At 53.0% G+C, this 27351-nt stretch overlaps 9 protein-coding genes across 9 annotated transcripts; 6 read left to right on the top strand and 3 right to left on the bottom strand.

Annotated features, from left to right (window-relative positions):
• Positions 1–1567: 1567 nt before the first annotated feature.
• On the bottom strand, positions 1568–4252 carry GRS1 (Glycine--tRNA ligase 1, mitochondrial). The gene is made up of 2 exons (XM_062893682.1): positions 2197–4252; positions 1568–2136 (listed from the first exon to the last, which is right to left on the bottom strand). Exons 1-2 carry the CDS (start codon positions 4000–4002, stop codon positions 1738–1740), a joined length of 2205 nt encoding a protein of 734 aa, XP_062739516.1. The 5' UTR covers positions 4003–4252; the 3' UTR covers positions 1568–1737.
• RPF1 (Ribosome production factor 1) lies at positions 4238–5876 on the top strand. Its single transcript, XM_062893681.1, has 2 exons — positions 4238–5189; positions 5245–5876. The coding sequence occupies exons 1-2, from the start codon at positions 4484–4486 to the stop codon at positions 5805–5807; spliced, it is 1269 nt and encodes a 422-aa protein (XP_062739515.1). The 5' UTR covers positions 4238–4483; the 3' UTR covers positions 5808–5876.
• QC762_708355 (uncharacterized protein) lies at positions 5846–8279 on the bottom strand. The gene is made up of 4 exons (XM_062893680.1): positions 7897–8279; positions 7112–7835; positions 6242–7065; positions 5846–6191 (listed from the first exon to the last, which is right to left on the bottom strand). Exons 2-4 carry the CDS (start codon positions 7442–7444, stop codon positions 6146–6148), a joined length of 1203 nt encoding a protein of 400 aa, XP_062739514.1. The 5' UTR covers positions 7445–7835; positions 7897–8279; the 3' UTR covers positions 5846–6145.
• Positions 8261–10955, top strand: QC762_708350 (uncharacterized protein). Its single transcript, XM_062893679.1, has 5 exons — positions 8261–9110; positions 9301–9495; positions 9562–9703; positions 9760–10295; positions 10355–10955. Exons 2-5 carry the CDS (start codon positions 9450–9452, stop codon positions 10936–10938), a joined length of 1308 nt encoding a protein of 435 aa, XP_062739513.1. The 5' UTR covers positions 8261–9110; positions 9301–9449; the 3' UTR covers positions 10939–10955.
• A 2232-nt stretch (positions 10956–13187) lies between these two features.
• QC762_708340 (uncharacterized protein) lies at positions 13188–15462 on the top strand (the record flags this gene model as incomplete). The annotated part of the gene is made up of 2 exons (XM_062893678.1): positions 13188–14374; positions 14436–15462. The coding sequence occupies exons 1-2, from the start codon at positions 14004–14006 to the stop codon at positions 15460–15462; spliced, it is 1398 nt and encodes a 465-aa protein (XP_062739512.1). The 5' UTR covers positions 13188–14003.
• A 507-nt stretch (positions 15463–15969) lies between these two features.
• Positions 15970–19380, top strand: PEP3 (tethering complex subunit; the record flags this gene model as incomplete). Its single annotated transcript, XM_062893677.1, has 3 exons — positions 15970–16548; positions 16604–19220; positions 19296–19380. The coding sequence occupies exons 1-3, from the start codon at positions 16290–16292 to the stop codon at positions 19378–19380; spliced, it is 2961 nt and encodes a 986-aa protein (XP_062739511.1). The 5' UTR covers positions 15970–16289.
• Positions 19381–19561: 181 nt separating this feature from the next.
• Positions 19562–21346, bottom strand: QC762_708320 (uncharacterized protein; the record flags this gene model as incomplete). The annotated part of the gene is made up of 3 exons (XM_062893676.1): positions 20163–21346; positions 20092–20104; positions 19562–20023 (listed from the first exon to the last, which is right to left on the bottom strand). The coding sequence occupies exons 1-3, from the start codon at positions 20195–20197 to the stop codon at positions 19562–19564; spliced, it is 510 nt and encodes a 169-aa protein (XP_062739510.1). The 5' UTR covers positions 20198–21346.
• On the top strand, positions 20808–24326 carry QC762_708310 (uncharacterized protein). Its single transcript, XM_062893675.1, has 2 exons — positions 20808–22717; positions 22914–24326. The coding sequence occupies exons 1-2, from the start codon at positions 22493–22495 to the stop codon at positions 24129–24131; spliced, it is 1443 nt and encodes a 480-aa protein (XP_062739509.1). The 5' UTR covers positions 20808–22492; the 3' UTR covers positions 24132–24326.
• A 1080-nt stretch (positions 24327–25406) lies between these two features.
• On the top strand, positions 25407–27244 carry QC762_708300 (uncharacterized protein). The gene is made up of 3 exons (XM_062893674.1): positions 25407–25756; positions 25974–26458; positions 26535–27244. Exons 2-3 carry the CDS (start codon positions 25983–25985, stop codon positions 26821–26823), a joined length of 765 nt encoding a protein of 254 aa, XP_062739508.1. The 5' UTR covers positions 25407–25756; positions 25974–25982; the 3' UTR covers positions 26824–27244.
• The last annotated feature ends 107 nt before the right edge of the window (positions 27245–27351 follow it).

The following is a 27351-nucleotide window of genomic DNA, read 5'->3' as shown; positions in this document are numbered from 1 at the left end:
ACCCAGCAGCCCGTCAGTTGCTGAAGAACATCTTCCCCAAGATAGGTACGCTATATATCTGCAAGTCCCGCCGGCGGCATGATATGTATCGGCCTTGATGCCGGATATAACCGAAAAAGCTGAACATGCAGTTGGTAAGATTTTACACCTACGTCCGGTATATTCGATCTAATGTGCCTTGGGGTCGTCGAAAGAACCTCACCCGCCGCAGCCCTACCTAGGTCAGGTTCCCCCCCCCCTCCTCCACCAACCTTACCTTCTTACAACCTATATCCCAGCTCAGGAGGTCCCCGTCCTCCCTCCTGGCCACCGGCCCAAGCAACCCACTCAAGCCAGGTTGGAGCCTTTTATTTTTTCCAACCATGTGTAACTTCTCCGGGACCTCCTTGGCCCCCCCCCGCCTTTCAGCGATAGATTCAACGCGGATATCACTCAGGCCTGTTGTTGGTGAACCAACAGCCGCCTTGAAGACATTACACACACACACACACATAAACCTCATCCATCAAAGAAACAAAAAAACACCAAGCGCCTAATTGGGAACCTCTTGCAGATCACAAAGCAAAGTCACCCCATTTCTTGAGGATCTGCTGCACTTCCCCCCCGGCCGCCGTTGGAAACGATGCAAGGCCCGGCTTGGCAAGGGTTCAGTCCTTCATCTTGAACAGAAGCTCTCTCATCATCGCGGGGCCCAGTGGCAGCGTTGCATTTTGCCTGAGCGAAAAAGGTATGCGCCGTTTCAGGATCCTCCTCCTACGCTCTTGGTGGTGATCATAGCCCAGGCAGGGGAAGCATCATCGGTATGTGTTTATGATTCGAGCACCCACCTAACGGACACTGTTAGCTAGATACATACCATCCAAAGTGAATTGTAAATGTCATGCTATTCTACAGGCTGTCCAGCCCTAGTGGAGAAACAACCTTTTTGATAAGAGAAACCAGCTGCTCAACATGTCGCAAGAAGAAGCAAAGAATAATTCACATCACAACAGCATAACCAACCCCTTCCCTCCCCCCCATCGAGTCAAGTGGTTTATTAGCCGCCGCCTCCAAAATCTGAACCTACCCTTTCCCGCAACTCGACGACTCATGCCCATTGTTGACTCGTCTCATCCGCCATCCCGCCACAGGGATCGGAAGAGAGAAATCTCATCCCGTAAAAGAAGGGGTAAACTGACAACTCTCCTCCCATCAAGTGATCAACACCGAAACGATGCCCTCTCCCGGTGGAGATAAGGGGTCGACTCAACTGTCGCGGAAAAGAACAAGAGAGGAATAGCCAAAACAACCGGCTTTGACATAGGAGAGAAAAAGAATATGCAACAGAAAACATGTTTTTCATGCTGATTGGGAATCGTTTCCTTGTCAAACAAGACTTTTAAAGCGCCCCGTTGGCGGCCTCTCTCGAAAGCAAAAGCTTCGACCTCTGCTTATTTCCCTTTCTTCCTTGCGGGCAACGTCATCTGGGTGTCCATGTCGATGTCGAGTAATAGCTAAAAGCTGCCACTAGTAGTACCGTTCTGGCCCAAGGCCAAGATAGACAAGTCCCATATTACACCACTAGCAAACAGGTACTAAAATGTAGAAGAACAAACATCTAGATTCCAAAGTGTCCAACAGCCATCTCTAAAACACCCTGCTAATCTAACCCTGCTTGCTTGCTTTGCTTTGCTTGCTGACCGCCCCCCACTATCAAACCATTTAAACTATTTACAATTTTTCTTCCCCAGCCACCCCCTACCTCACAACAACCTCAACCTCCTGCTGCCCCTCAAAAATCGGCAACTCTTCCTCCACATCCTGCCACGTCTTGGTCCCCTCCACCAGCGCCTTGATCGCCGCAATAATCTTGTCCTCCTCCGCCCTCACCTGCCGTGTGCTGTCCCGCTCTCTCAGCGTCACCGTCCCATCCTTCAGAGTCTGGAAATCAACCGTGACACCAAACGGAGTGCCCAGCTCATCATTTCTGCTGTACCGCTTGCCAATGCTGGCAGACGAGTCGTCAATCCGGCTGGACACGCCGGCCGACCTGAGCTTCTGGGAGAGCTTGCGGACCTCGGGGGTAAAGTCCTTGTTGGAGGAGAGAGGCACGATGAGGACCTTGGTCGGGGCGACGGCCGGAGGGAAGGAGAGGACCTGATGTTACAGAGTTAGTTTTACACGAGCTCAGACAGGACTGTTAAAAAGGTAACTCACACCACGGGCCTCATCACCACCCTCACTGGCTCTGGTCCAGTAGTTGTGCTCCATAAGAGAGTACAGAATACGGCCGATACCAAACGAAGGCTCAATCACGTTGGGGGTGTACTCCCTCACGTTCTCAACACGCTTCACCCACTTGATAGCCAGCAAGTCCTTGCTAACCTCCACCTTGCCGTTGTTCACACCAGGCACGTCAATCACAACCTTGCCGTTCTCCTCCAGCTGCTTCACAAGCTCGCCACGCTGCTCCTGGGTGGTGGCCAGGAGAGCATTCTCAATCGTCTTGCCGTCCTTCTTGTAAAAAGGACCAAAGTTCTTCTTGTCAATCGCAATATCCCACTCCTCAATAGTGATCGGCTCCTCCAGGCGCTGACGCACAACAAGCGGCGCACCAGTCTTCTTGGCGTGGACGGACAAGTCGTACGCGCTGCGGTCGGCACAGCCAACGCACTCAACCCACCCGGCCGAAGTGTGAAGCTCAGCATCCCAGCAGTCGCAGGCGTAGTGAGCCATCTCGTTGTCCATGTGCTGGCGGAAGCGGATTTTCTTCTCGTCGATGCCAATCTTCTTGAGGAAGAGGAGGATGCGGGCGAGGAAGTAGCCGAGGGTCTCGTTGTCGACGAGGCCCTCCTTGACGGCCTGACCGATCGTCTGCTTCTTGACGACCGTTGACCCGGAGAGCTGAGTGTGGCGGTCGAGGAAGGCAAGCTCGACGTCGGCCACCTCGTGGAAGCGGGCGTGCTTCTTGTGGCCTTCCGGGTCGACAAAATGCTCAATCTCGGCCATCAAGAACTCGCGGACACGGAGGAGGCCGGCGCGGGGAGAGATTTCGTTGCGGTAAGACTTGCCAATGGAGGCAGAGGCGAACGGCATCTGGCCCGTGTTGAACTCCAAGAGCTTGGCAAAGTTGAGGAACTGGCCCTGGGCCGTCTCCGGTCTCAGGTAACCGGGGAGGTTGCTGCTGGGACCAATTGAGGTCTGGAACATGAGGTTGAAGGAGACGGGAGGCGTGGGCTGGAGGCCGGTCGCGGGATTCCGGAGATCGTGCTTCTTGATCAGCTCGCCCAGCTGCTCACCGTTGTAGTTGTCAATCTGAGCCAGAATCTCCTCGTACTCCTTGACCACGGCATCGTCAAGCCTGACGGCCTCAACACCGCCCTTGTTCTTCTTCTTCTTGGCAGCCTTCTTCTTGTCTGTCTCTTCCTTCTCCTCCACCTTCAGGCCGCGGGCCTCCTTGTCGCCCTTCAGCCGCTGCTCGAGGATGTCCTCGACGAAGTGGTCGGCACGGAGGATCTCGCCGTTTTTGGGGTCCTTGCACATCCAGTCGGCAAACTTGTCGACGTGGCCGGAGGTCTTGAGAACATCGTGGGGGGTCAGGACAGTGCAGTCCACCTCGAGCATGTCCTCCTCCAGGATAAAGTGCTTGCGCCAGAGGTCAATGACATTGGCCTGCAGAGCGCAACCCGGCGGGCCATAGTCGTAGAGGCCAGAGACGCCGCCGTAGATTTCGAACGAAGGAGTGTAGAAGAGACGCCGCCTCAGCATGGCGTCGAGGGCGGCCCTGTCGAGGGGCTGGCCCTTGAGGGTGGTGGCATCTGTCGACATCTTTTCGGGCTTCTTTTTGTTGGTCTGCGGTATCTGGAACTTGAGGCGCGGGGTAGACGGGGCAAAGGCTGGACGGTGAAGCCTACGGAGAGGGGCTACTACAGATGTATAGTTGTTGTTGGAGTGGAGTGGAGTGCCAGCAACAAGTGGTGAAGACAGGCGGCGGGTGAGGATGAGGGACAGAAGAGGCTTCATTCCCCCAATTGCAAGTGTTGGCCTCGTCCCCCTCTCAGTGAGTCACGGTGGCCGTTTTTCTAAGGCACTCCTCTTTTTTTTTTTCGAGACCCGATAGATGAAACCCAGGAAACGGCTGCCACAGCAGGGCACCACACCAGCCATGGCACGGTGGATGCATTCTACGGCGAGACACTGTCCGGGGCTTCAGGGTTGGAGGGGCATGAATCAGCGGAAATTCAATTAACCGCTATTTTCCAAGAAGATGTGCCCCTCACTGTCCCGCCTTCTGGATTTCGATGCACGGACCCGTTGAGAACCCTGTGGGCTGCCCGTCAACAGTGAGTGCTGGGGTCCCCCGGAGCGCATGGATCAACAATCGATTGCAGCCAGCCGTCCAAATTTTTTTTTGGAGATTCCCAATCGCTATCAATCAACCATCGCCGTCACCATCGCAAAACCTCTTCGACCAATTCACTAACCACCGCAAACAATCGCCAAAATGGGGTCTTCACGCTCCGGAGGGTCTTCCCTGTCCCTGAAAACGGGCAACAAATTGAGACGCAAGCAAATGTACATCGAGGACAAGAAGATCGCCAACAAGGCCCGTCACGAAGAGCGCCATCGCCGCAGAAGAGAGGAGGCCAAGAACCCCGAATTGAGAGAGGAAAGACTTGCCAAGAACCAGCCCGCGAGCATTGACAAGAAGAGAGTGTGGGACGATGTCGACGACGATAGCTTGGGGGCACAGGTTGATCTGGCAGCTTTGAAGCGCCGTCGCATGGAACAGGCCGAGCTTGCCGCTGCTGCTGAGGCGGATGCTGCGATGAAGGATGACGAGGAGGAAAAGGACGACGATGCCGACAGCATGTTGGATTCCGACTCTGAAAACGATGGGGAAGACGACGAGGAGCGCGAGGAGAAGCTGCAGAGGAAACGGGCGCAAAGACAACCGAGCATTGCCCCTTCGACGACATCAACAAACCTTGATTTGACGCCAGATTCTCTTACGCGGCAGTTCGAGCACCTCTTTAGCGATGAACCTCCCCCGATGCCCAAGATTCTCGTCACCACCTCGCTCAACGCGACGATACACAAGGAGGCCGAGGAGATCGGCGCCATCTTCCCCAACTCGACCTATATCAGGCGTAGCGGTCACCGCTGGGGTCACAAGTACAGCGTCAGGGAAATTGCAAAGTTTGCAAAGAGTATGTTTTCCCTCTCTACCTCTTTCCCGTAAGATCGCATGCTAACATGCGACAGACCGTGGTTACACAGCTCTCGTCGTCGTCCACGAGGACCTCAAGCGTCCCCACCAGATGAGCATCGTACACCTCAACAGCGAAGATGCCGCGCCAGGACCTACCCTCACCTATTCCATCCGCAACTACCTCCCAGGAAAGTCTCTGTTGGGCCACGGCAACGCCACCAACCACTACCCCGAGCTGCTCCTCAACAACTTCAAGACACCGCTGGGTCTCCTCGCCGCCAAGTCGATGAACACGCTTTTCCCAGCCAGACCTGAGTTGCAGGGCAGACAAGTCGTAACGCTGCACAACCAGCGCGATTACATTTTCTTCCGCCGTCATCGTTATGTCTTCCGTGAAGCTAGAGCCACGGAAAAGAATGTCGTCACGGCAGAGGGCAAGGAGATGGAGGGTATGCAGGGCATCCGTGCTGGTCTTCAGGAGATTGGCCCGAGGATGACGCTCAAGCTTCGTAGGGTTGATAAGGGGATTGGCAGGGCGGGGAGTGAGGGCGAGGATGCGCTCAAGTGGGAGTGGAAGGCCAAGATGGAGAAGAAGAGGACGCGCTTCAACTTGTAGACTGGAGGCGAAATTGATACCCGTGGTTTTCGTGTATACTCAAGTAGTAATGAATGGCCATTTGTTACGATTAATTTGTGACTATGATATTTTGACTATTTATTGGTTTTTGTTTTGTAGCCAAGGTATGGAAGCATTGGGATGTTTGAAAGGGTGTAAGCCAACATCATTTCCCTCTTGCTCTCGCCAATGCCCGAACCCTCCCCCCCCCCTTGAGATCTGTAATCCTGATTTACCGTAAACGCCTTGCCCGAATTTCCTACCCAGAGATATCAACACCCTTATACCAACCCAACCCAAACCAACCCCATCCTACACGACATATGTTACATTTGATTTTACTTCCCACCCTTCTTCTTCTCCTTGAGCATCACAATCGAGTACCTATCACCAGTCAGCACATTCACCCCCCTTTTCACCCAAGGAAAACTCACGCAATAATCCCCCCCAGCGCCACCACCACCCCTCCCACCCCCTTATCCCCCGCCCCCCTCCCACTTGTCACCCACCCCAACCCGACAATAGTACAAGTCTTGACATGCCCCACCACCGTGCTGCTCACCGGCCCCGTCTGCGCGATAATAAAAAACTGGCTAATGTTTATCAAACTAGCATACAACCCGCTCATCCCGATCAACACCCACTTGCTCCCGCTCACACCCCCCCAGCTCTCGGGGAAAGTGTCCACAAACGGGATGACGTACAACAGCATAAACGCCGAAAGAGGTGCTTGGTTGAACAACAGCTGCATGGAGCTCATCTGCAGCTTCCGGTGGTACGACGCAATCCAAACGGTGTAGAGAGACGAGGCAAAAATGCCGAGAAAGGCAAAAATTACCCCGAGGGAGGAGGTGGTTTTGATGTTGGTGTTGCTCGTGGGGAGGGAGTCGTAGTACGAGACCATGCCTACTCCTACGCAGGCGGGGATTAGAGCCAAAATCGCGAGTCTGGGGAGGGTAGCGCGGTAGAGGATGTAGTTCATCAGGGCGACGGTGGGGGTTAGCAAGATCCGGGCGAGTTGGTAAAACGTTACCGAGGAAAAGGCGAGGGAGAGGTTGGGGAGGATGACGTTGAGGGACATGGCTATGCTGAGGGGGAGGATGTCTTTTATGGCGGCGCGCCGGGGGACGAAGAACGCAAAGCGGGGGCGGGAGATGGTGAAGAGGGTTAGGTAGGTGACGAGAAAGTGGAAGGAGGCGAAGGAGAGCTGGGCTAGTTTCAGGGAGGGGTCGGTGAAGATTGCTTTGTTGGTGAAGACCTATTCAACAGTCAGTTCGTGAAGATGACAAAAAGGGGGGGGTTACAATTCCGATTGTAGCCAAAGTGTTGACCGTCATCCATATCAGTGACGACCAGAAAGAACTCTTCTTCGGTTCTGGCGGTGGTTGAGGCGGCTTGGGCGGCTCATCTTGATCCTTTTCCATGAGAAGCGCATCATCTTCGCTGTTGGACGAGTGGTCCCCGTATTCCTCCAGCTCGTGAATCTCGAGGTCTTCTGGCGGGGTGAGCTTTTCCTCGTCGCCCAGTCGCGCCAAGACGGTGCTGCTCCCGACATGCGTCGCCGTGTCGGACGAGGAGGATGAGAAGGAACCGGCCCGTCCCTCGCTGCGTTGTTCGGTCGATGCAGTAGCAGCCATTACGGCGGCCGCGCTCGCTGCTGCGGGGAGAGAATCAATGGGCAGAAGTTGGGGGTTAATTAATTAAAAATAAAAATAAAATGTTATAGTGTCTGCTTAAGCTTATGTTGGTGAGGTGGTATCGTCAAGGAGAGTATGGCCTGCTATTGGGCCATGTATAGCACAATAGCAGCGTCGCTCAAGTCGATCGATCTCAACCTTGCGAGTTGGACGAAGGTTGGAGATATGTCATATGTGGAAACATAAAGTTGAGGTCGAAGCGGAAGAAAGTGGTGAGAATACTCATATCATCACCTAGAAGGGAAAATCAGTGTGTTGGATTGTCAAGCGAGAAGAAGATAAGCCCCCTTCCCCCCCTTCCCCTCGATGAGGCGCGCCGATCCTCCCTATACTGAAAGGCATAAGGTAAGCCGAGCTGATCGGAATTACCACACTGTGAAGTGCCATCTCACCGCGTTCGAGGGGAGGGGTGCTGACTTTGATCTTACCTGCCCTGCGGCGAGGAGAGCAACACCCCCCCCCCCATCCCCCGGGCCTTCTTTCATTGCGGCTGGAATTCAGGGTCGGCACAAAAACTATTGAAATCTGCAGCACAGATCCCGTATAGCGCCGTCAAAATGGACAAGGCCCATTCCAGATGGTGGTTCGAGAAAGAAAGGCCCCCTCCCCCCCCTGCCGTCGAGCTGGAAGAATGGATGAGGATACGGATATGCATGGCGTATTTTGGAATAATACTGCCCGTTTTCCGCGGTCTAGGTGGATGTTTCGTTCCTGACTACACTAAAAGAAAACGGTGACTATTACCCGTTAGGTAGTACGTACCCAATTGAACAACACCTCGCCGACGGGCTTTTGGAATTGATGGAGATAGGTGAACTGCCTGAGACGGGGGATTTGCGCGCTAAAATGATCCCCGCTTGAAGCACTCGGCCCACACTCTGTTTCGGTGGGGGTGCCCTTGCTGCCCTGCCCCTCCGCTGAACTACCGCCAAACCAAGGCAGGGACCCCTTCCTTCAGCCCTTCCAGTCCCCTCCCATCACGGCCGAGAAAACGGACGGGTCCCCTTGTCACATCATCAGATGGCCAACAACCATACCATCTGTAGAGGGCTGGCTGAACACCTCATAAAGGCATGAACTTGGAGACCTGCTTGATGAGGAAGCGGCGCGCTAGATGATAGCTCTCTCTCCATCTACTACGTGGACGTGTGTCTACCTAACCTACGGGACCACCTTGGAGCCTTGTTGGTACTTAGTTTCCATGCTTGGTTACTTCGTGTGCCTGGAAGGAGCTGAAGCCCTGAACTCTGCCAACCAACAAACGCGGGAAAGTGATCAGACGGTGACAGGCTGGGAAAGCTGAAGGAGCAAAGGCAAAGGGGGCTTCTGCGTTTTCCATATCAGGTACCGTTTAACGATTTCCTCGCAGTTGTGCTCACCCTTTCCTTCGCAGCAAAGCAACACAAAAAAAAAAAAAAAGCCAGGCCTTGCCCGTTTGGGCCGATCTTCCGTCTCACTGCCATGAGTGGTGCTGCTGCTGCTGCTGCTGCTGCTTGCTTTCCTGCACATGGTACTTTTTTTGCTTCTGCTTGACCTCTACTTTTTATTAGCAACAAGCCAATGTCACCGACATCAACAATTCCTATGAAACAAGAGGAAGGGTAAGGTACGTATATGTGTCTGTTATCGGCTGGTGCGTGTTGCGGGGAGAGAGAAAGAGAAAAAAAAACAAAAAAAAAAAAAAAAAGAGAGAGAGAGAGAGAGAGAGAGAGAGAGAGAGAGAGAGAGAGAGATATCTAGGGAGGGTTCATCATACTGGTCTGCATTCCTCGCTCGTACTTACTCTTCTGCTCCAGGATCCGGTCGTCGTTCCAGGTTGCTTGCTCTCTCTTTTGAACCAACAGCCCGCCTCAACTTCTTCCTGACGGACAACACGCGCTCCGCATTATTTACCTTTCTCTCTCGCCATATATACCTTTATATCCCACAAAACCTAAAGGAGACAATGACCATCGCGGCTGGGGCAGTCTCGCCCGCTGGGTCAGTCAATGGTAAGGCAGCCCTCGTCTTTTTGAGCATCTAAAAGCCGAACGTCTATGCTCACCGCAATTTTCCAGCTTATCGCCCTCCCGGCCGAAACAACAGCTTCTTCGAGGACTACGGCATCTGGAAGGAGGCGCCCATCTTCACGGGAAGCACCAAGTTTGACCCATTGCCCGATGTCAAGAATATCATGATCACGGGAGGCGCCGGCTTCATGTAAGTTACCCGGCTCGGCATTTCGGTCTCCCAGGAACTGACAATGTTTCCCGCAGCGCCTGCTGGCTCGTCCGTCACCTCACACTAACCTACCCCCACGCCTACAACGTTGTCTCGTTCGACAAGCTAGACTACTGCTCCTCACTCAACAACACCAGAGTCCTCAACGACAAACGAAACTTTACCTTCCACCAGGGCGACATCACCAACCCCTCCGAGGTCCTGGGCTGCCTCGAGCGGTACAACATTGACACCATTTTCCACTTTGCGGCCCAGTCGCATGTTGATCTGAGCTTTGGCAACTCGTACGGGTTCACCCACACGAATGTGTACGGGACCCACGTCTTGCTCGAGAGCGCAAAGAAGGTGGGCATCAAGAGGTTTATCCATATTTCCACCGACGAGGTCTACGGCGAGGTTAAGGACGATGACGACGACTTGCTGGAGACGAGCATTCTGGCGCCGACGAACCCGTACGCGGCGAGCAAGGCGGCGGCCGAGATGCTGGTGCATTCGTATCAGAAGAGCTTCAAGCTGCCGGTGATCATTGTGCGGAGCAACAATGTTTATGGACCGCATCAGTATCCCGAGAGTGAGTTATTGGCCCGGTTTTGAAGCCGTGTGTGTGGTGATGTTACTGACGAGGAATAGAAATCATACCCAAATTCGCCTGCCTTTTGAACCGGGGCAGACCAGTTGTCCTCCACGGCGACGGCTCGCCCACGCGGCGTTACCTCTTTGCGGGCGACGCGGCGGACGCGTTTGACACGATTCTCCACAAGGGCCAGCTGGGCCAGATTTACAATGTGGGATCGTACGATGAGATCAGCAACTTGTCGCTCTGCGGCAAGCTGCTGGACGAGATGGGCATTTCTCACGGGACGCCCGACGAGTTTGGTCGGTGGGTCAAGTACACCCACGATCGGCCGTTCAACGACCACAGGTATGCGGTTGATGGGACGAAGCTGAGGCAGCTGGGGTGGGATCAGAAGACGAGCTTTGCGGAGGGGCTGAGGATCACGGTGGAGTGGTACAGGAGGTTTGGGGAGGAGTGGTGGGGGGATATCAGCAAGGTGTTGAGCCCGTTTCCGGTGGTGACGGGGATGGAGGTAGTGAGCGATCATGAGCCTGTCAGCGATCACCCTCAAGGGGCGGAGGGGGGTTTTAGTAGCAAGAGGAAGACGAGGAGCGAGAATGGGGTTGGTGGGGGGGGACAGCATGTGGTGGCGACGTAGGTGTCACTTTGCGCGGGGGGGGGTATTGAGGGGACGAGGGAGGAGTTGAGGAGGTTGAGGTTGTTGGGGGTTTAGTGAAGAGATGATGAATAGAGTTGTAAGAGACTGACGGGGGGGAGGGCAAAGAGAACAGGGGTTATGGAGTAGGTTTTAAGGGGTTTTCCTATGAATATGAGATATCATTCCTGCGGTTGACTATGCCTCTCTCTCTCTCTCTCTCTCTCTCTCAGTAATAGGTGTGTGTGATGAAGCTGCTTTGTAAGAGTTGCAGTCGGTCGTTGCCAATAAATTGAAGTTATCCAGCCGGCCGGCATTCACACGCCGAGATTGAGCTTGTAGTAAGATATTTGCCATGGCGGCTCGCGGGGACTCGAGCATAATAAAGCATGGCATGTTGACATATGAAAGTGTCTGAGCGCTGGCTCGCTCGCTTCGCTTGTGAGGTTTTCTCTCCGACCGACGACGCTCGGGATGGAGCAGATGCTCGCTTCGATGGACCGCTCGGCGGCGCGTATCCGATATGCTGGGAAGGTGAAGGTAAGGCATCCACTGTATCGTATACCGTAACCGCGCTACCTACTACGAGTGCTTGTGATATGTGTGTATGGATAGCTGTGAAGTCCAATTGTGCGCGAGCTGGTGGAGTTTTGTTTCCTTGTGGGAAGGGGGGGTGGTTGGGGTTGCGAACAGGGAGGGGGAAAGCCAACCGAGGTTCGAGACTAATGACTGAGTCCACTTTGGGGACTTTGGGGAGAGTTAGGAATTGGGTGTGGTTTGCGTTTATTTGATGGAACTCGGGGACATATGGCTAGGTATCTTGAGCCTGTGTTCAGGTTGTTGTAATTCCACAATGTGGCTCGAGTATCCAAAACCAAGAGAATGCATAGAGTAGAAGCTGAAGTCGCAAGTTGTGAATTTGGAATCTTTTGTTAAAGGCGGGACCCGATCCAAACCCTCGGGATCTTTGGAAACAAAAAAAGAAAAGCAAATCTCGTTTACAATGCACGCTTGGAGACCTTTGCTGTCGTGGCGGGTTTTGTTTGGATACCGACAACCAGGACGTGTTCGAAGCTCACATGCGAGTTCCAGGGGTGCTGATAGAGGATCAGTGAGCTAAGGTACCCTAACTAGGGCCTGTGGCATTGGATCGGGTACGCCTAGAAAACAGAAACAGAACAGCAGGATAACAGTGAGTGAGTGAGTGAGTGAGTGAGTGAGTGAGTGAGAGAGAGAGAGAGAGAGAGAGAGAGAGAGAGAGAGAGAGAGAGAGAGAGAGTTGCCAGCAAAGCATATTGAGAAAGGGGATATCGAAAAGTTGAGCGAAACCGACAGACGTAAAAAGATGGGATGTTCCCATGGGGCAGGGTGAGAAGAGTGGACATATCGGAAGGGAAGTGCCGCCCGCGCTGTCGGATCGGAGCGGTTTGGGTTTGGGTGTTACCAGGTTTGAGGGGGTTTTGGAAAGAGGTTGACGATGATCTTTGCTGTGTTAGATCATGGATATGTCAAGAATCGAATGACAGTCCGTCCTGATGAGAGAGAGACTTTTGAAGTTGTCCGAGAACTAGAAGAGCTAGCCGATTTCTCTTCTCGGGGGCTATAGTCCGAGTGAGTGCATTATGTATGCTGAGGGGTGAAAGCGAGGCGAATAACGGTCAAAGAAGTAAAAAGAAAGACACAACAATACTGAACCGCTGCCACGGGTTTGCCCTCTTTTGCCCTGAATGAACAAACCACATTGGAAGGGCCCGTGCTTAACGTCCCAACCCAATGGTTGGTTTCGGTTGGCCCGAGCGTAGTTCCCCACACCCCTGGCAAGGGTTCTCCCGCTCAGTGGTCCGCGAGCGGGGGGGAAGGGATCCCCAGGCGCGCAGCTGTTCATCACAGGCCGAGTCCAGGCTCGACAGACTTCGGGTGTGCGGTCGCGGATGGCGGATGCTGTTAGTGATGGAGAGCATTGAGATAGAGACAGAGTCAGACACAGAGTCAGCCGGGCTCGAGTTGAGCACTGAAAAGAGGATGGAAAGCAAGCACAAAAAAAACAAAAAAAAAGACGGGATCGATTCCGCTCGTTTGGCCTCGTAACGAAGCATCGTAGCGTCGCGGCGGTACCCAGGAGCCAGGAGCCAGGGAATTCTCAGTGGATTCCCTGCTGCATATCGCTAGCGTCAAGAACCGGCCCAGTCCAGATCAAGTCACCCCCCTACCTTTACTTAACCTTACACAGAGAGAGAGAGAGAGAGAGAGAGAGAACATCAAGCAGCCCACAGCTGCTCCCGCTTCGCTCGTTTGTTTCTGCCCGTCTCGCCTGCACGTTTTTTTTGTCCCTTTCTCTCTCTCTCTCTCTCTCTCTCTCTCTCTCTCTCTCTCTCTCTCTCTCTTCCCTACCCTTCCTTCATTGTCTCTCGTTCTCTCCCCCACCCTTTCATCTGACATCTGACCATGGGCAGGTGGCCGAACCAAATCAACGGTATCGGCGCTTTTTGAACATTCCATCCATCCATCCCGTTTTCGGATCCCATCCATCGCAGCGGGACAAACGGCTTTTTTTCTTTTCTTTTCTTATTTTATCATTCTTGTTATATTTTTGGTTGCCACCTTTGCCCTTGACTTTTCCCATATCTCCGTTCTCGGCACTTGGTGTGTGTGTATCTGTGTATGTGTGTGTGTGAGTGTGTGTGTGTGTGTGTGTTTGTGGCCAGAGCCGGGTTTGATACCATATCCGCCCTCTCGGCTCTCGCACCCGCGGTTTGCCTCACACGGGGAACAACAGCCGGTTGTGGTCACACATCCCCAAATCCCTCTCACTTGACCCATGGTGGGATCGGCAACAATTAAAACGCCTTTCTCGTTCCCTACAAACAACCGAGACAATTGCGCGCGTGTTGCGCCTTTCGAATCCTACCCTATGCGCCGTCACCTCTACCTAGTCGAATAGCAGCTTTGTGAGCAGGATATCTTGTCGGGACAACTCTCATGGGGGAAAGCGGCCGAGGTGGGAGGACATAGTCAGCAGTGCTTAGGAAAGGCAAAGGGAGAAAATAGGACAGTGACGAACAGTGGCGATGAACTCGGTCGAGACTATCAGAAACGGAAACGGCTTGTTGCCTGCTACGCACGACGTGCAAAAGAAGGAGGAGTCGCATTGTCGATCGCCGGTTGACAAGACTCCACCACCCTGCACGTTTGGCGAACCTATCGAGGTCGACACGGACCCCGAGACGGAATATCGAGTGGTGGTTGTGGAAGGGGATAGGAGGGTTGTGTTGGAGGTTGACGAAGACGGGGACGAGGACTTGGAAGGAAACGGCTACGAGGAGGAAGAAGAACGCCCGGGTCACGCCCGGTCGGTGTACGCCATGAGCACCTACCCTACCGTCCAACCGGCCCACCAGGTCGAATATCCATTCGAGTATGGGATGGACGCCGCGACAATGTTTGTTCTCCGAATCTCTTCAGCCCCCACATGGGATGTGCAAACTAACCACGACTCGCAGAGACTCGTCCCGAACGCTCTACGCCGAAGATGTCGATTACATAGAAGAATATGGACGAACGTACTGCGGCGACTACTACATGCCGATTGACGAAACCGAACAGACGCGGCAATACGTGGTGCATCAGGTGTTTCTGAAGCTATTCGACCTTGAACTTACCACAGTGCCACTGGACAACCCACAGTACATCCTGGACATTGGGACGGGTATTGGGGAGTGGGCGATCGGCATGGCGGAAAAGTACCCTCGCTGCGAAGTATTTGGGACGGATATTGCGCCTATCCAGCCGACGGACCAGGTGCCGCTCAACATCGAATTTCACATTGAAAACGCCGAGGACGAATGGATAAGACCGATGGATGCAGTGGACTTGGTGCATATTCGGAATATGGACGGGTGTTTTACGGACTGGTCGTTTATCTACAGTCAGGCGTTCATGTGCATCAAGCCCGGGGGGTGGATCGAGGTGATTGACTGGGACGATTTGTTCTCGGATGATAACTATTTGTCCTTCTTTCCCGAAGGTTCAGCGGCGCATATTCTCACCAAGGCATCCATCGAAGCGGCGGAACGGGCTGGACGACCTAGGGGGGTGCATATGAATAAGGACTTGTTGATTCAAGCAGGGTTTGTCGACATCAAGGAGCAGGTTTACGACCTCGGTATTGGGTCGAGGGAAAACGTCAGCTACGGAAAGTTTTGGCTGTTTTCCATTGTGACGGGTATCGAGGCTCAGTGTTTGAGGTTGCTGACCAAGTATCTGGACATGGATGAGAAGTATGTCAGGGGTCTGTGCGATACCGTTTCGAAGGAGACGAAGGCGATTGCGGATGATCCGGACAGGTTGAGTTCGTTTGTGGTCAAGTTGCGTGTCATGGTGGGAAGGAAACCACTGGTGCCTGGGCAGTGGACGGCGAAGGGGCTGGCGGAGAATGGGGAACTGAATGATTACAGCGGGGATGAGAGCACGATTGGGGGTAGGTCGGTACGGACGATGCAAAGGTTATCGGACGAACCAATGGGGTGAGGGAGGCAGCGAGATATCATTGATGTGATCAAGAACAACGGGGGGAGGACATCAGGGTAGATTGGCACCTGTCGGCTTCTTTTTTATTTTTATTTTATTTTAGGACTGCTGCTGGCTATCACTGTTGGGGGGCTGTTGGGCTTGGGGTTGTTATCTTTATGATGAGAGGAAATGGCAGAGGGACACGAGATTGATGTCTGGGGAGCTGGAGATGGGGCGGGAGTGTGCTCATCATTTTCGTATCTATTGAGCTGGCCCCATCCCTCCCTCTCTGTTGCTTTTTTGGATATTCTTTCTCGAGGGGGAGGACTGGATGGATGATATTTCTTTTTTGTATATATAGATACCCAAACCAACAACTCTATGTATATAGTATTGCATGCAAATCATTTGAACTTGTGTTGTCCACACGTGGTGATGAATCAGATGACGAACAGGAGCAACAGGAGAAGTTTGTATAGGGGGGTGTCATGTGGGGCTGACCGGGAGCCGGGTGGTCGGTGGTTGGGGTTCCCGTAGGGAAGGGGGACGGAAGCTTGCCTTTGGAGCTATAGGTTCGGGGTACCTTGGGTGCACCTCTGTGGCGGCGCATCACATTGCCGATCAGCGGTGGTGGTGCCTTCTGCAACGCAACAACACAACTTGCATTAGGTAGGTAGCTAACTCCAACTTTTTGCGACGACGACATCACTTTTCTTTCGGTTGAAGGAACCCAATTCTGGTCAATAAGACACAAACCAACCCCCCCAACCCACAATGCGTACCATCTAAAAGCCTAACGGAAACATTCAAACCACCACGTCTCTCCACCATCCACATAACCCGTCATGGCACTCGAACCAACCACCATCACCACCACCACCACCACCACCACCACGACGAACGGCGGTTTCGTCGCCGCCGACGCCCTCACCGACCTCGCCACTGATACCGCTCTGCCTTTATTCAACGTCGAGCAAGTCCAGCTCCAGTTCCCTATCTACGACGACTTTGTCGCGGGACAGGTAGCCAACAATGTGATCATCCTCGCTCTTTCGTCGGGGCGGATCCTGAGGATTGATCTCAACAGACCTGATGAGATTCAGGGTACTTCTTTCTCTCTCTCCCCCCACCCTCTGAGTATCAGACGCTAATGATATAGACATCCACCTCCCCAAAAAACCCTCCGAATCAGGCATCATCCGCCGCATGTTCCTCGACCCGACCGCCTCCCACCTCCTCATCGCCACCTCCCTCGGGGAAAACTACTACCTCCACTCCCAGTCCGACACCCCCCGCCCCCTGGCAAAACTCCGGGGTGTCTCCATCGAGGCGGTGGCCTGGTCGCCTGCGCTGCCGACGAGTAGTACGAGGGAGATATTGATTGGTGCGGCGGATGGGAATATCTATGAAGCGTTCGTTGAACAAAGTAATGAGTTTTATCGCAAGGAGGATAAGTATGTGAAGCTGGTTTGGAAGGTTGGTGAGGGTGGGCCGGTGACGGGGTTGTGGGTTGATTCCCTGCCTGGGGGGGATAGGAGCGGGGAGGTGAGGAGAGTGTTGGTGGCTACGCGGGGGAGGCTGATGCACTGGGTTGGAAAGGTGGGGAGGAGGGGGCATGAGGGGCACCAAGGGATTTATGGGGGGTTGTTTGAGGGGGAGCAGCCGGTGAGTTTTGGGGATGGGAGGCCGGGGCAGGGAGGGAGTTTGGTGGTGAGCCCGGATGTGGTGGAGCAGGGGGTTAATCCGACGAGGTTCAGGGAGGAAGAGGTGCCCGAGAGGGCGTTTGCTTGGTTGAGTTCGCAGGGGGTGTTTCATGGACGGCTGTTGGTGGATGGGAACACGGGGGATTTGGGGAGCAGGGTTTTCAATGAGGGGAGGCTGTTGGCCAAAGGGCAGCTGACGAATCCGAATGGGGTGGAGGCTGCGGGGGGGAAGAGACAGGTTTCGACGGATGATGTCGAGGCTGTGGCGTTGACGCAGTGGCATGTTATTTGCTTGGTTGGGAGGAGGGTGGTGGTTGCCAATCGGCTGACGGGGGATATTGTCTATGATCAGATTGCGCTGGAGCAGGGGCAGAGGGCGGTGGGGTTGAGCGTGGATGTTCAGAAAAACACTTTCTGGTTGTTTACGCCGCAGGAGATATTGGAGATTGTGCCCAAGGAGGAGGATAGGGATATTTGGAAGATTATGCTCAAGTTTGAGGACTTTGAGGCGGCACTGCAGCACGCGCGCACGCCCGCGCAGAAGGATGCGGTGGCGATTGCGCATGGGGATCACATGGTGGGAAAGGGGCAGCACAGCGAGGCGGCGGGGGTGTATGGGAAGAGCAGCAAGCCGTTTGAGGAGGTGGCGTTGACGTTTATCGACAACGACCAGCCGGATGCGCTGAGGAAGTACTTGCTGACCAAGCTGGGCACGTACAAGAGGTCGTTTGTAATGCAGAGGGTCATGATTGCGGCTTGGTTGGTGGAGGTGTTTATGGCCAAGCTCAACTCGCTGGATGACACTATCATCACGGGGGCGGAGTTGTCTGAGACGTTGAGCCCGACCCAGACGAGAGAGCAGCTCGAGGCCGTGAGGGCAGAGTTTCAGGACTTTGTCACGAAGCACAAGCAGGATCTTGACCGGCAGACTGTCTATGATATCATCAGCAGCCATGGCCGGGAGGAGGAGCTGCTGTATTATGCCAATGTCGTCAACGACTACAATTATGTCTTGTCGTACTGGGTTCAGAGGGAGAGGTGGTCGGAGGCGCTCAAGGTGCTCAAGAGGCAGACCGATGCCGGGGTGTTTTACCGGCACAGCAGCGTGCTTATGACGCATGCCGCTACCGAGCTGGTCGATATCTTGATGCGGCAGAGCAACCTTGACCCACGGAATTTGATCCCGGCGTTGCTGGAGTATGACAGGAACTTCAAGGGGCCGTTGAGTCAGAACCAGGCTGTTCGGTATCTGCAGTATGTGGTTAACCAGCTCGGCTCGACAGACGCGGCTGTTCACAACACTCTGGTGTCGATTTACGCTTCGCACTCGTCAACGGACGAGTCCCAGCTCATGGCCTATCTCGCCTCACAGGGGGACGAGCCGAATTTCGACCAGGATTTCGCGCTGAGGTTGTGCATACAGAACCACCGGGTCCTCTCTTGCGCACATATTTACACCAGCATGGGACAGTACGTCCAGGCTGTAGACCTGGCCCTGTCGCACGACAAGATCGAGCTCGCGTCCATCGTTGCCGACCGGCCCATGTCGAACCCTGCGCTGCGGAAAAAACTCTGGCTTGCTGTCGCGAAAAAGGTCATTTCGCAATCCAACGGCATCAAGGCCGCGATTGAGTTCCTCAAGCGCTGCAACGACCTCCTCAAGATTGAAGATTTGATCCCGTTTTTTCCAGATTTCGTCGTGATTGACGATTTCAAAGAGGAGATTTGCAATGCGCTGGAGGAGTACAGCCGGAGCATTGATGCGTTGCGGAAGGAGATGGACGAGAGCAGCCTGACGGCGGCGAACATTAAGGTCGACATTGCGGCGCTGGACAGGAGGTACGCGATTGTGGAGCCCGGGGAGAAGTGCTATGTTTGCGGGCTGCCGCTGCTGGCGAGGCAGTTTTTTGTTTTTCCGTGTCAGCACGCGTTTCACAGTGACTGTTTGGGGAGGAGGGTACTGGAGCAGAGCGGGGCGGCGAAGGGGAGGAGGATCAGGGAGATTCAGGGGCTGATTGGGAAGGGGGTGGTGAAGGGGGAGAGGAGGGAGAGGGTGGTGAGGGAGTTGGATGGGTTGGTTGCTGATGCTTGGTGAGTTTTTTTTCCGAAGCGGAGAGGCTGAGATGTTTGGCTGACGAAAGAGAACAGTATTTTGTGCAGTGATTATGCTGTTAGGAGGATTAATGAGCCCTTTGTGGCGGAGGGGGAGGATTTGGAGGAGTGGGCTTTGTAAAGGGGGGGGTTATGATGTCAGGGTGGTGAGCGTATTTTTAACAACCCGAGTGAGGTGTGATGAGACCAAGATGGAATTTATATGACGTAGAAAGCAGAGAGCGAAACGTTGATACCCTCGATTTATCAAACACCGACCGTTCTCGTCTCTCCCACTCTGCTCAAAAGCCTTGATGGTGTTCTTACTCCAAACAAGCCCTCCCCTCCCTACTCCTAGTGATCATGAGGATACTAACAATAACGCCATACAACCCCAACACCTCAGCAAAGATGAGGATGAGGACCATGCCGGTGTAGAGCCTAGGCTGCTGGGTAGACGCCCGGATGCCCGCGTCGCCGACGATGCCGATGGAGAAGCCGGCGGCGAGACCGCAGAGGCCGACGGAGAGGCCGGCGGCTAGGTGGAGGAACGAGGTGAAGAGGGGGACGGACTCGGTCAGGGAGGAGGATATGATGACTGAGATCACGAGGCCGTAGATGGAGAGGATTTGGGACATGATGGAGGGGAGGGTGTTTTGCATGACGCGGTCGGGGCGGAGGACGCCGGAGGAGAAGAGCCCGGCAGAGGACTTGGCGGTGCCGTAGGAGGCGCCGAAGACGGTGAGGATTATGGAGAGGGCGCAGCCTATGGCTCCGAAGAAGGGCTAGAGGGTAATCAGGGGGTGTTTTTCTTTTTTTTATTTCTTTTTTTTTTTAGGAGGGGGAGGCTGACGGAGTAGTCTGGGCTGTTGACGGATGGAGGTTAGTTAGGTGTGTATTGGGGAGAGGAGAAGGGAAGAGTACCATCGATCGAGGTCTCTGTAGTGTGCTTCGTCCATGTTTGCTGTTGTCGTCCTCGTTGTAGCAGGTAGTCTTTAGCGGGAGAGAGAGAGAGAGAGAGAGAGAGATGTGGGATTTGAGGTTCGTTGGAGTTGGGGATATCGTGATAGCTTTAATCTTGTCTGTCATGTACAAAGATTAATTGATGATGGACAACCGCAATGGCTCAAAGGCAAAACCAGCTCTCTCCTCTTGCTATTAATACCAGCTTACCTACCTCTCCGTAGCTACTTCTTCCCAGCTGAGCATCAACTTTGCGAAGCATCTAGGCAGCACAATAAAAGGGTTTCCTTCCTCCAATCTCTACGTGTGTTCCAACGTGGAGGTTCTTTGGGTCGCACAGGCCGCGGAAGAGAGCAGCTGACGAGTTCATGTTGCTTGGCGATGTCTTGCGGGCGGAAGGAGCTGCGGTTGGGGATATATATGGGGGATGTGATTGGCGTGTCAGGAATGGCATTTTGACAGCCGACAGAAATGTCCGATGTGAGACGAGAGGCAAGCTGTCGGGGTTGGGAATTGGGGGTTGGGTTGCGCAAGATTCTTTTATGTATGGTATGAGAGGGGGTGTAAGTGAGTGAAGTTTACCTACCCAGCATTTGATGCCCCACAATAAATCTTCAGGCTTCCCCGGACAATTCAACAACGGCCGCTAATACCAGCAGAAACAACACCATGGGTATTAGCCCCAACTCTATCCTCAAGGAGCGCTTTTTATATCTCGATTGCTGAGCCAAAGCAGAGCATTTCCAATCACCCAGTTCCCTCGGAGACTAGTATGGAGATGGCCTGAACGCGCTTTTATATCTTTCACAGTCAGCTATGACCCTGATGTCCACGCAACCACACCCACGCAGCGCATTGCGCACAGATGGGCTGTATCAGATCTGGTCGACGTTTCATCTGCTTCCCCACGTCGTTGAAAGCTTCCCAGGAACAGCCCATCCGGACGATCCGGCTGCTCACTAGTATGATGACGAAGACGTGAGGGGCACGGGATAGCCCGGCTACCCAAAACGGCCTCTACCACACCTCTTCTCCACAGACTTGGGAATCCGGGGTCCATCTCCAAGGAATTGCGATGGAACTGGCCGCGCGTACACTTGACAATACCCTTTGTTTCCTCATGATTGGAATGTCGGCCCTTCTTGACGATTATCTCCTCAACGGGACAAACGGGTGAAGATATCGGAAAGCCAATCAGCATAGGGCTGAAGGGCTCAGTAGCGAGACATGCTAACATCGACGCTAAATATTTTCCTGGGTCGCAATGTCGCAGATCTTCAACGACAGAAGGAAGGAGAAGCTGCCAAAGATCAATGACCCCGATATGGACATTGGCATCCGTCATGATCCTGGTCCGCCAGATCCTCAACTTTGCCTGGTCTCTGCCCATCGTTTCAGTCTGAACGGTGAAGAGAGAGCCAAGGCGAGTGAAAGAGATGGCACGCAATGCATCTCACCCGCCCCCTCTCTCAAGCCAAACCGGGCCCCCGGTTCCCGGCTCCTCTGGGACTCTGGGAGGGATGATCAATGATGAATTGGACAAGTGACTGATGAACGAGTTCGGTTCCATCTCCGGAACCTCTTCTCTTTCTGTCTTCTTTTCCCAGTTGTGTATGGTTCGCTAGTTCGGGCTTGGGCCTCGCTCCTTCCTTCTTTCCTTTCTTTCTCTTCCCTTCGTCCCTTCCTTTTCTTTGACCCCTCGCCCTCTTGCGGGCAATTTTATTTTAAACTTTTCTCTTCTTTCTGTTTTTGGCACATTTACCTACCTTAGCAGGCAAGGTAGTTGCCACTCGGCCCCCCTCCCTCTTCGACACCAAGAACGCAAAGAACAAGTCGCGCCGGCTCGGGCCTTGGCCTACGTCTACGAGCTACCTACACTGCCGCACGTCGCGTTCTTGGGAAGGAGGAGTTTGCTCTTATTACCTTTTTAGGTCCTTGCGGTTGCCGAGCACAAACGGGTTTGCGCTTTTTGCTCTTTTTCTGAACGTCTGTTCGCCGGCTGCTATCCTGCTGCCCTTACCAACCACTCGGGACCTAAGGAGAGACAGGGGACCTTGACGAAGGGGGGCTTACATATAGTCACTCACTCTTTGGTTTTTTTTTTTTTGGATTTCTTTTTGGATTTTTTTTTTTTTTTTGGAGAAGTTGTACCTCATGCTGCCATTATAGCAACTACTGCAATAAGCGGTTTCTTGGAAGAGATTGTTGGGTTTGTTTGTGTCGTTGGTTGTTCGACTACATTTTTATACTCGAGACCATACACTCATTTTCTTTTCGAGAGCAACGGAAGGATGAAGACAGCCACTCCTCTTTTGGTTGTTGCAGCCTCGCTTGCGGGTCAGACGATAGACGCTCTCTCTTTGCCACCGACGACGCCAACACAACAACAACAACGAAGAGATGGAAGTGGACCGAGGGTTGTGGGGATGGATATTCAGAGGAGGACGCCGAAGAACCCATTACATCGAGATCAGCTAAGAAAGAGAGGGAGCATGGAGGTCGGTTTGGACAATCAGGTACGTTCCTTTTTTTTTTGTTTTTTTTTCTTTTTTTTTTTGTTTTTTTTTCTTTTTTTTTTCTTTTTTTCTTTTCTTTTTTTTCCTTTTTTCTTTTTTTTTCTTTTCTTGTTTTTTCCTTTTTTCTTCCTTTTTTCTTCTTTTTTTTCTGGCCTCGAATAATGTGTCAGGATGGTAAACACTTACACGTTTCTAGGAAACCCTCTACTTCATCAACGGCACAATCGGCACCCCACCAAAATCCCTCCGTCTACACCTCGACACCGGCTCGTCCGACCTCTGGGTCAACACCCCATCCTCCTCCCTATGCACCCAGTCCTCGGCGCCCTGTAAATACGCCGGCACTTACTCGGCCAACGGCTCAAGCACGTACGAGTACATCGGCTCCTGGTTCAACATCTCCTACGTCGACGGCTCCGGCGCCTCGGGGGATTACGTTTCCGACACCGTCACCTTTGGCGATGCCACGCTGGACAGGTTGCAGTTTGGCATAGGATACTCGTCCAACAACGCCCAGGGCATCCTCGGGATAGGGTACCCGATCAACGAAGTCCAAGTCGGCAGGGCAGGAATGAGACCTTACAACAACCTCCCCGCGCAAATGGTGGCCGACGGGCTGATCCAAACAAACGCTTATTCCCTGTGGCTGAACGACCTCGATGCTGACACGGGGAATATTCTGTTTGGCGGTGTCGACACGGAAAAGTTTGTTCCCCCGTTGATGTCCCTCCCGGTGGAATCCGAGGCGGGGGTGTATGCCGAGTTTATGATCACGTTGACGAAAGTCGAGCTCGGCTCGGCGCAGGTAGGCGGCGATCTCGCCTTGGCTGTGCTATTGGATACCGGCAGCAGCTTGACGTACCTCCCCGACCGGATGGTGCAAGATATTTTCGACCTTGTCGACGCGCAGTACGATCCTGAGGCTAACGCGGCGTATGTTCCTTGCTCGCTTGCCGACAATGAGACTGCTGTTTTGTCGTTTACGTTTACGGAGCCGACGATCAATGTGGGGATGGATGAGCTTGTGCTCGACCTTGTGACGAGCTCGGGGAGGAGGCCGGTTTTTAGTGACGGGACGGAGGCGTGCCTGTTTGGGATTGCGCCGGCGGGGGAGGGGACGAATGTGCTGGGGGATACGTTTTTGAGGAGTGCGTATGTGGTTTATGACTTGGAGAATAACGAGATTTCGTTGGCGGCGACGAGGTTTAACAGTACGGGGACGAGGGTTGAGGAGATAGGGAAGGGGGAGGGGGGGGTGCCGGGGGCGACGAGGGTGGAGAATCCGACCAAGGCGACGGAGGGGTTGGATGGGCCGAATGGTTTGGGGGGGATAAGTGCTGGGAATAAGAGGGGTTTGGGGGTTGGGGTGGTGTGGTTGGTGGCGAGTATGGTGGGAGTTTTGCTGGTGGTCTAAGGGGTCGTATCTCTGCATTTTGATGGCGTTGTTTTGGTGGTCAGGGGCAGGATCTTCTGGTTCTCTCGAGAGGGGGAAATGGGCGTGGCGTTTGGCTTGGGTATGGGTTGGATTTGTTTGTTGGGTAGGCAGCATCTGAGGGTTTTGCATTTACATGGGGTGTGGGAGAGGGGAGGTAGATCAAGTGAATTCAAGATTTTGAACAAACATTGACCTTGTTGTTGAGTGTGAAAAAAGGTAAGTGGAAGAAAGGGACAGAGGTGTGTGTAATAGTTGTGCATCATTGCTGGTTATAGGAAAGCAACGTTGAAGAAAGAAGAAAAAGAATAGAGAACGGCCGAGTTACTTTCGAACTCGCGCGTCTTGGTATTTTGTCTTCAATGGGGGAAGAACAAAAAGGGATTTCTTACATTTGATTGATGGTCATGTGGTAGCCGTTAAGCTACCAAGAGGGCCAATCAACCAGATGCAAGTGATGATTTTGAGAGGATTTAAAACATCTTATATGGTCGCAGGAGATATCTGGCCAAAGGTATCTAGGTATCTCGTTCAATGACACAAGCTCCGGATTCACACTAACTATTACAAGTTCGACTTATTCCTCAAACACAAACGTCTTGCAATGTAAAATGAAAATAGTATCCCACCAAAAAATAAAAATATGGATGCAGAACATTGGGTTAATCGCCTTTGAGCCATGCAATGGCGATCAACCAGATGCTGAGTGAGTGTGAGAGGTTGGAAAAGAAAGAATAAGATAGGCACATCGCTCATTGGCTGCGCTTCTCAGGAGGTCAGTAATGGAGCAACTGAGGGAGAAGCATCTCTTGGCATGCTGTCACTGACGAGTGGAATTCCGCCATAGAGAGGTCACGTGGTGTCGTGTTTGTAAGTTGCGCGAACAGACACGAGGGGATACACGGTCACGGCTTGATGACATTATATTGAGGTCTTGACGATTTTATAAAAACCACAGTTTTACCAGACCATCTTCCTTCATGACGAGATAACAAAGGCTGGCTCTATCACTTGTGGCCAGCACCTAGCAGACATGGCCAACAAATAGGGACAATTGGCTAAAGGTGAAATATAAGAGAGAAGAGAAAGGGTAGAAGGGGTGATGTAGCCAGCTTTTAGGCTTTTCAAGAGTCAGCAGGCAACAGTCCTTTTGGCGGTCAAGATGAATCCCAGGTCCCATTGCTCCTACCCAAAGTTCCAATGGAAAGCCTCAGTGGAATCCTGCCCCCTTTTGGCTTTTGCTTGCGCAAACTCTGTCTATAATAATAACCTTCCACCAACCCTCTCAAGAATTAATCATCCTGCAACGTTCATCTAGCATTCAACAACAACTACTCGGCATACATGATCAACCTCATTACCAACACAATGGCCGCCCCAAAACCAAACATCGGAACCTTGGACCGATATTGCTTCCCCTCCAGGGCCCGAGGACACCGTCAGCGCCCTCCGATGGCCTCCCAAGGCAGACCATGTGGCCGCCTCTGCTTGGGACGGCAGAGTGTATATCTACGATGCAACAAACGTCGCCGGCGGCACAGGTTCCATCCGCCCTGTCACCGCCATGAACAACAACCCACCCTTTTCTCGATTGCGATTTCAACCAGGTAAGTTTTTGATGAGTGAGGTGATGCATCTATTCGCCCACTCGACCGGATCGAGATTATCGAGGACCGACTAGGAGGATGCGAGGAACATCCACGGATGTTGATGGTGATACGTGGAGGATGCAAATGTGCGTGAACATATATAAACTGGTGATTTAAACAGGCATGTACCACACAACACTGTACTGTCCACATCCGCTAACCTGGACCCCAACAGGAAGGGAACATGATTGCCGGTGCCTCGACCGACGGAAAAGTCCACATCATGGATCTCAACGCGCCAGGTCAAACTATGACACTTTCCGGTCACCAAGCCCCTGTGAGGACCGTCCGTTGGGTGGACCTTCCCTGCGCCGGGAATTCGACCGGTCTGCTTGTTTCTGGGTCATGGGACAAGACACTTCGGTTCTGGGACAAGCGGCAACCCAACCCCATCGCCACCGTCAACCTCACCAACCGTGTATGGGCCATGGATGGGTCCGGTACGACCCTCGCCGCGGGGACAGCAGACAACAAGATCCACATCTTCAACCTGGGAAAGATGACACAGAGCAGTGCCATAAGACCCACGATGATCATTGAGTCGCCTCTTGTGGACCAACAAATCAGATGCATAGCTGTCAAACACGGTGGTCAATACCGGGCGGTGGGAGGTATTGGCGGAAGGGTAACTTTTGGAGCTACCCAACCTAACCCGATGAAGTATACCCCCCTCGTTCGGCCCCCTGGCTTCGCTCTACGCCTTTTACTAACCGGACCTTGTCTTATTCGCTTTTAGGTCAGGAGTGACTTTCTCGTTCAAGTACCATCGTGAAGTGTCGAAAGAATCAAGCAAAGTGACGAACGTGTACGCCGTCAATGACCTTGCCTTTGCCAATTATATTGCCCATCAAAATGGCTCGACGGCGAGGATCGTGATGGCAACGGCAGGTCAGGATGGACAGGTTATGGTTTGGAATGTGACTAAGAAAACTAGCCTGATATCGTATCCGTCTCCCGGGGGGAGTATCACGGCTTGTGGCTTCAACTGGGGCGCGACCATGTTTGCGTATGAGGTTGGGGAATGAGGTGTGCTTATAACACGCCGAATTATTCAAGAGGGTTGGCGCTGCGGAGGGTGGATTATTCGTGGTTTGCTTAGGAAGAGGGTGGAGGCAAAGAGTAGGGGTCAGCGCTGATACCTTTGAGTATATCGTTGATAGGTATGGAGCGTCTTTTTCTTTTGTGTGCTTATGGCTAGTGTTTTTATGTGTTGGGTGGGTATTGGTATAAATAGGGATTATGTTGCGAGGGAGAGGAAAAATGGAAGTCTTGGGGCAGGAAAGGTGGTGTTGGTATCATGACAGGAAGGGAACACAACTTGTCATTCATTAGTTGTTCAGTAGCAACATCGTGGTGAGCGAACATAGCAACAGAACTGCCTTTTCAGTTTGACGTACAGTCTATTAATTATATACAATCCCGTTCATTACATGAAAAGAAACAAGACCCCTTTTCAGGCTCCATTCACCCCCAAGTACCAAGCAGAACTTTTTGACTCCTGCCGTGATGTGTGTACAACCAATCAACCACCTCTCTCTCTCTCTCTCTCTCTC

The sequence above is a fragment of the Podospora pseudocomata genome, chromosome 7 (assembly GCF_035222375.1).
Source record: "Podospora pseudocomata strain CBS 415.72m chromosome 7, whole genome shotgun sequence".
NCBI classification, from domain to species: domain Eukaryota; kingdom Fungi; phylum Ascomycota; class Sordariomycetes; order Sordariales; family Podosporaceae; genus Podospora; species Podospora pseudocomata.
Note: the sequence above shows the minus strand (reverse complement) of the source record. Positions and strands in the feature narration are given on the sequence as shown.

What these genes read in the sequence shown, in the direction of transcription:
- QC762_708310 (XM_062893675.1), top strand. Translation starts at nt 22,493, where the DNA reads ATGAAGACAGCCACTCCTCTTTTGGTTGTTGCAGCCTCGCTTGCGGGT. An exon ending in AGGTCGGTTTGGACAATCAG is followed by an intron (nt 22,718 to 22,913) that starts GTACGTTCCTTT and finishes ACACGTTTCTAG; the next exon opens with GAAACCCTCTACTTCATCAA.
- QC762_708350 (XM_062893679.1), top strand. Translation starts at nt 9,450, where the DNA reads ATGACCATCGCGGCTGGGGCAGTCTCGCCCGCTGGGTCAGTCAATG. An exon ending in ACGGGAGGCGCCGGCTTCAT is followed by an intron (nt 9,704 to 9,759) that starts GTAAGTTACCCG and finishes TGTTTCCCGCAG; the next exon opens with CGCCTGCTGGCTCGTCCGTC. An exon ending in ACCGCATCAGTATCCCGAGA is followed by an intron (nt 10,296 to 10,354) that starts GTGAGTTATTGG and finishes GACGAGGAATAG; the next exon opens with AAATCATACCCAAATTCGCC.
- QC762_708355 (XM_062893680.1), bottom strand. Translation starts at nt 7,444, where the DNA reads ATGGCTGCTACTGCATCGACCGAACAACGCAGCGAGGGACGGGCCGGT. An exon ending in CTTTGGCTACAATCGGAATT is followed by an intron (nt 7,066 to 7,111) that starts GTAACCCCCCCC and finishes ACTGTTGAATAG; the next exon opens with GTCTTCACCAACAAAGCAAT. An exon ending in GCGCTGGGGGGGATTATTGC is followed by an intron (nt 6,192 to 6,241) that starts GTGAGTTTTCCT and finishes GACTGGTGATAG; the next exon opens with GTACTCGATTGTGATGCTCA.
- RPF1 (XM_062893681.1), top strand. Translation starts at nt 4,484, where the DNA reads ATGGGGTCTTCACGCTCCGGAGGGTCTTCCCTGTCCCTGAAAACGGGC. An exon ending in AATTGCAAAGTTTGCAAAGA is followed by an intron (nt 5,190 to 5,244) that starts GTATGTTTTCCC and finishes AACATGCGACAG; the next exon opens with ACCGTGGTTACACAGCTCTC.
- QC762_708300 (XM_062893674.1), top strand. Translation starts at nt 25,983, where the DNA reads ATGATTGCCGGTGCCTCGACCGACGGAAAAGTCCACATCATGGATCTC. An exon ending in ACCCAACCTAACCCGATGAA is followed by an intron (nt 26,459 to 26,534) that starts GTATACCCCCCT and finishes ATTCGCTTTTAG; the next exon opens with GTCAGGAGTGACTTTCTCGT.
- GRS1 (XM_062893682.1), bottom strand. Translation starts at nt 4,002, where the DNA reads ATGAAGCCTCTTCTGTCCCTCATCCTCACCCGCCGCCTGTCTTCACCA. An exon ending in GTGGTGATGAGGCCCGTGGT is followed by an intron (nt 2,137 to 2,196) that starts GTGAGTTACCTT and finishes CTGTAACATCAG; the next exon opens with GTCCTCTCCTTCCCTCCGGC.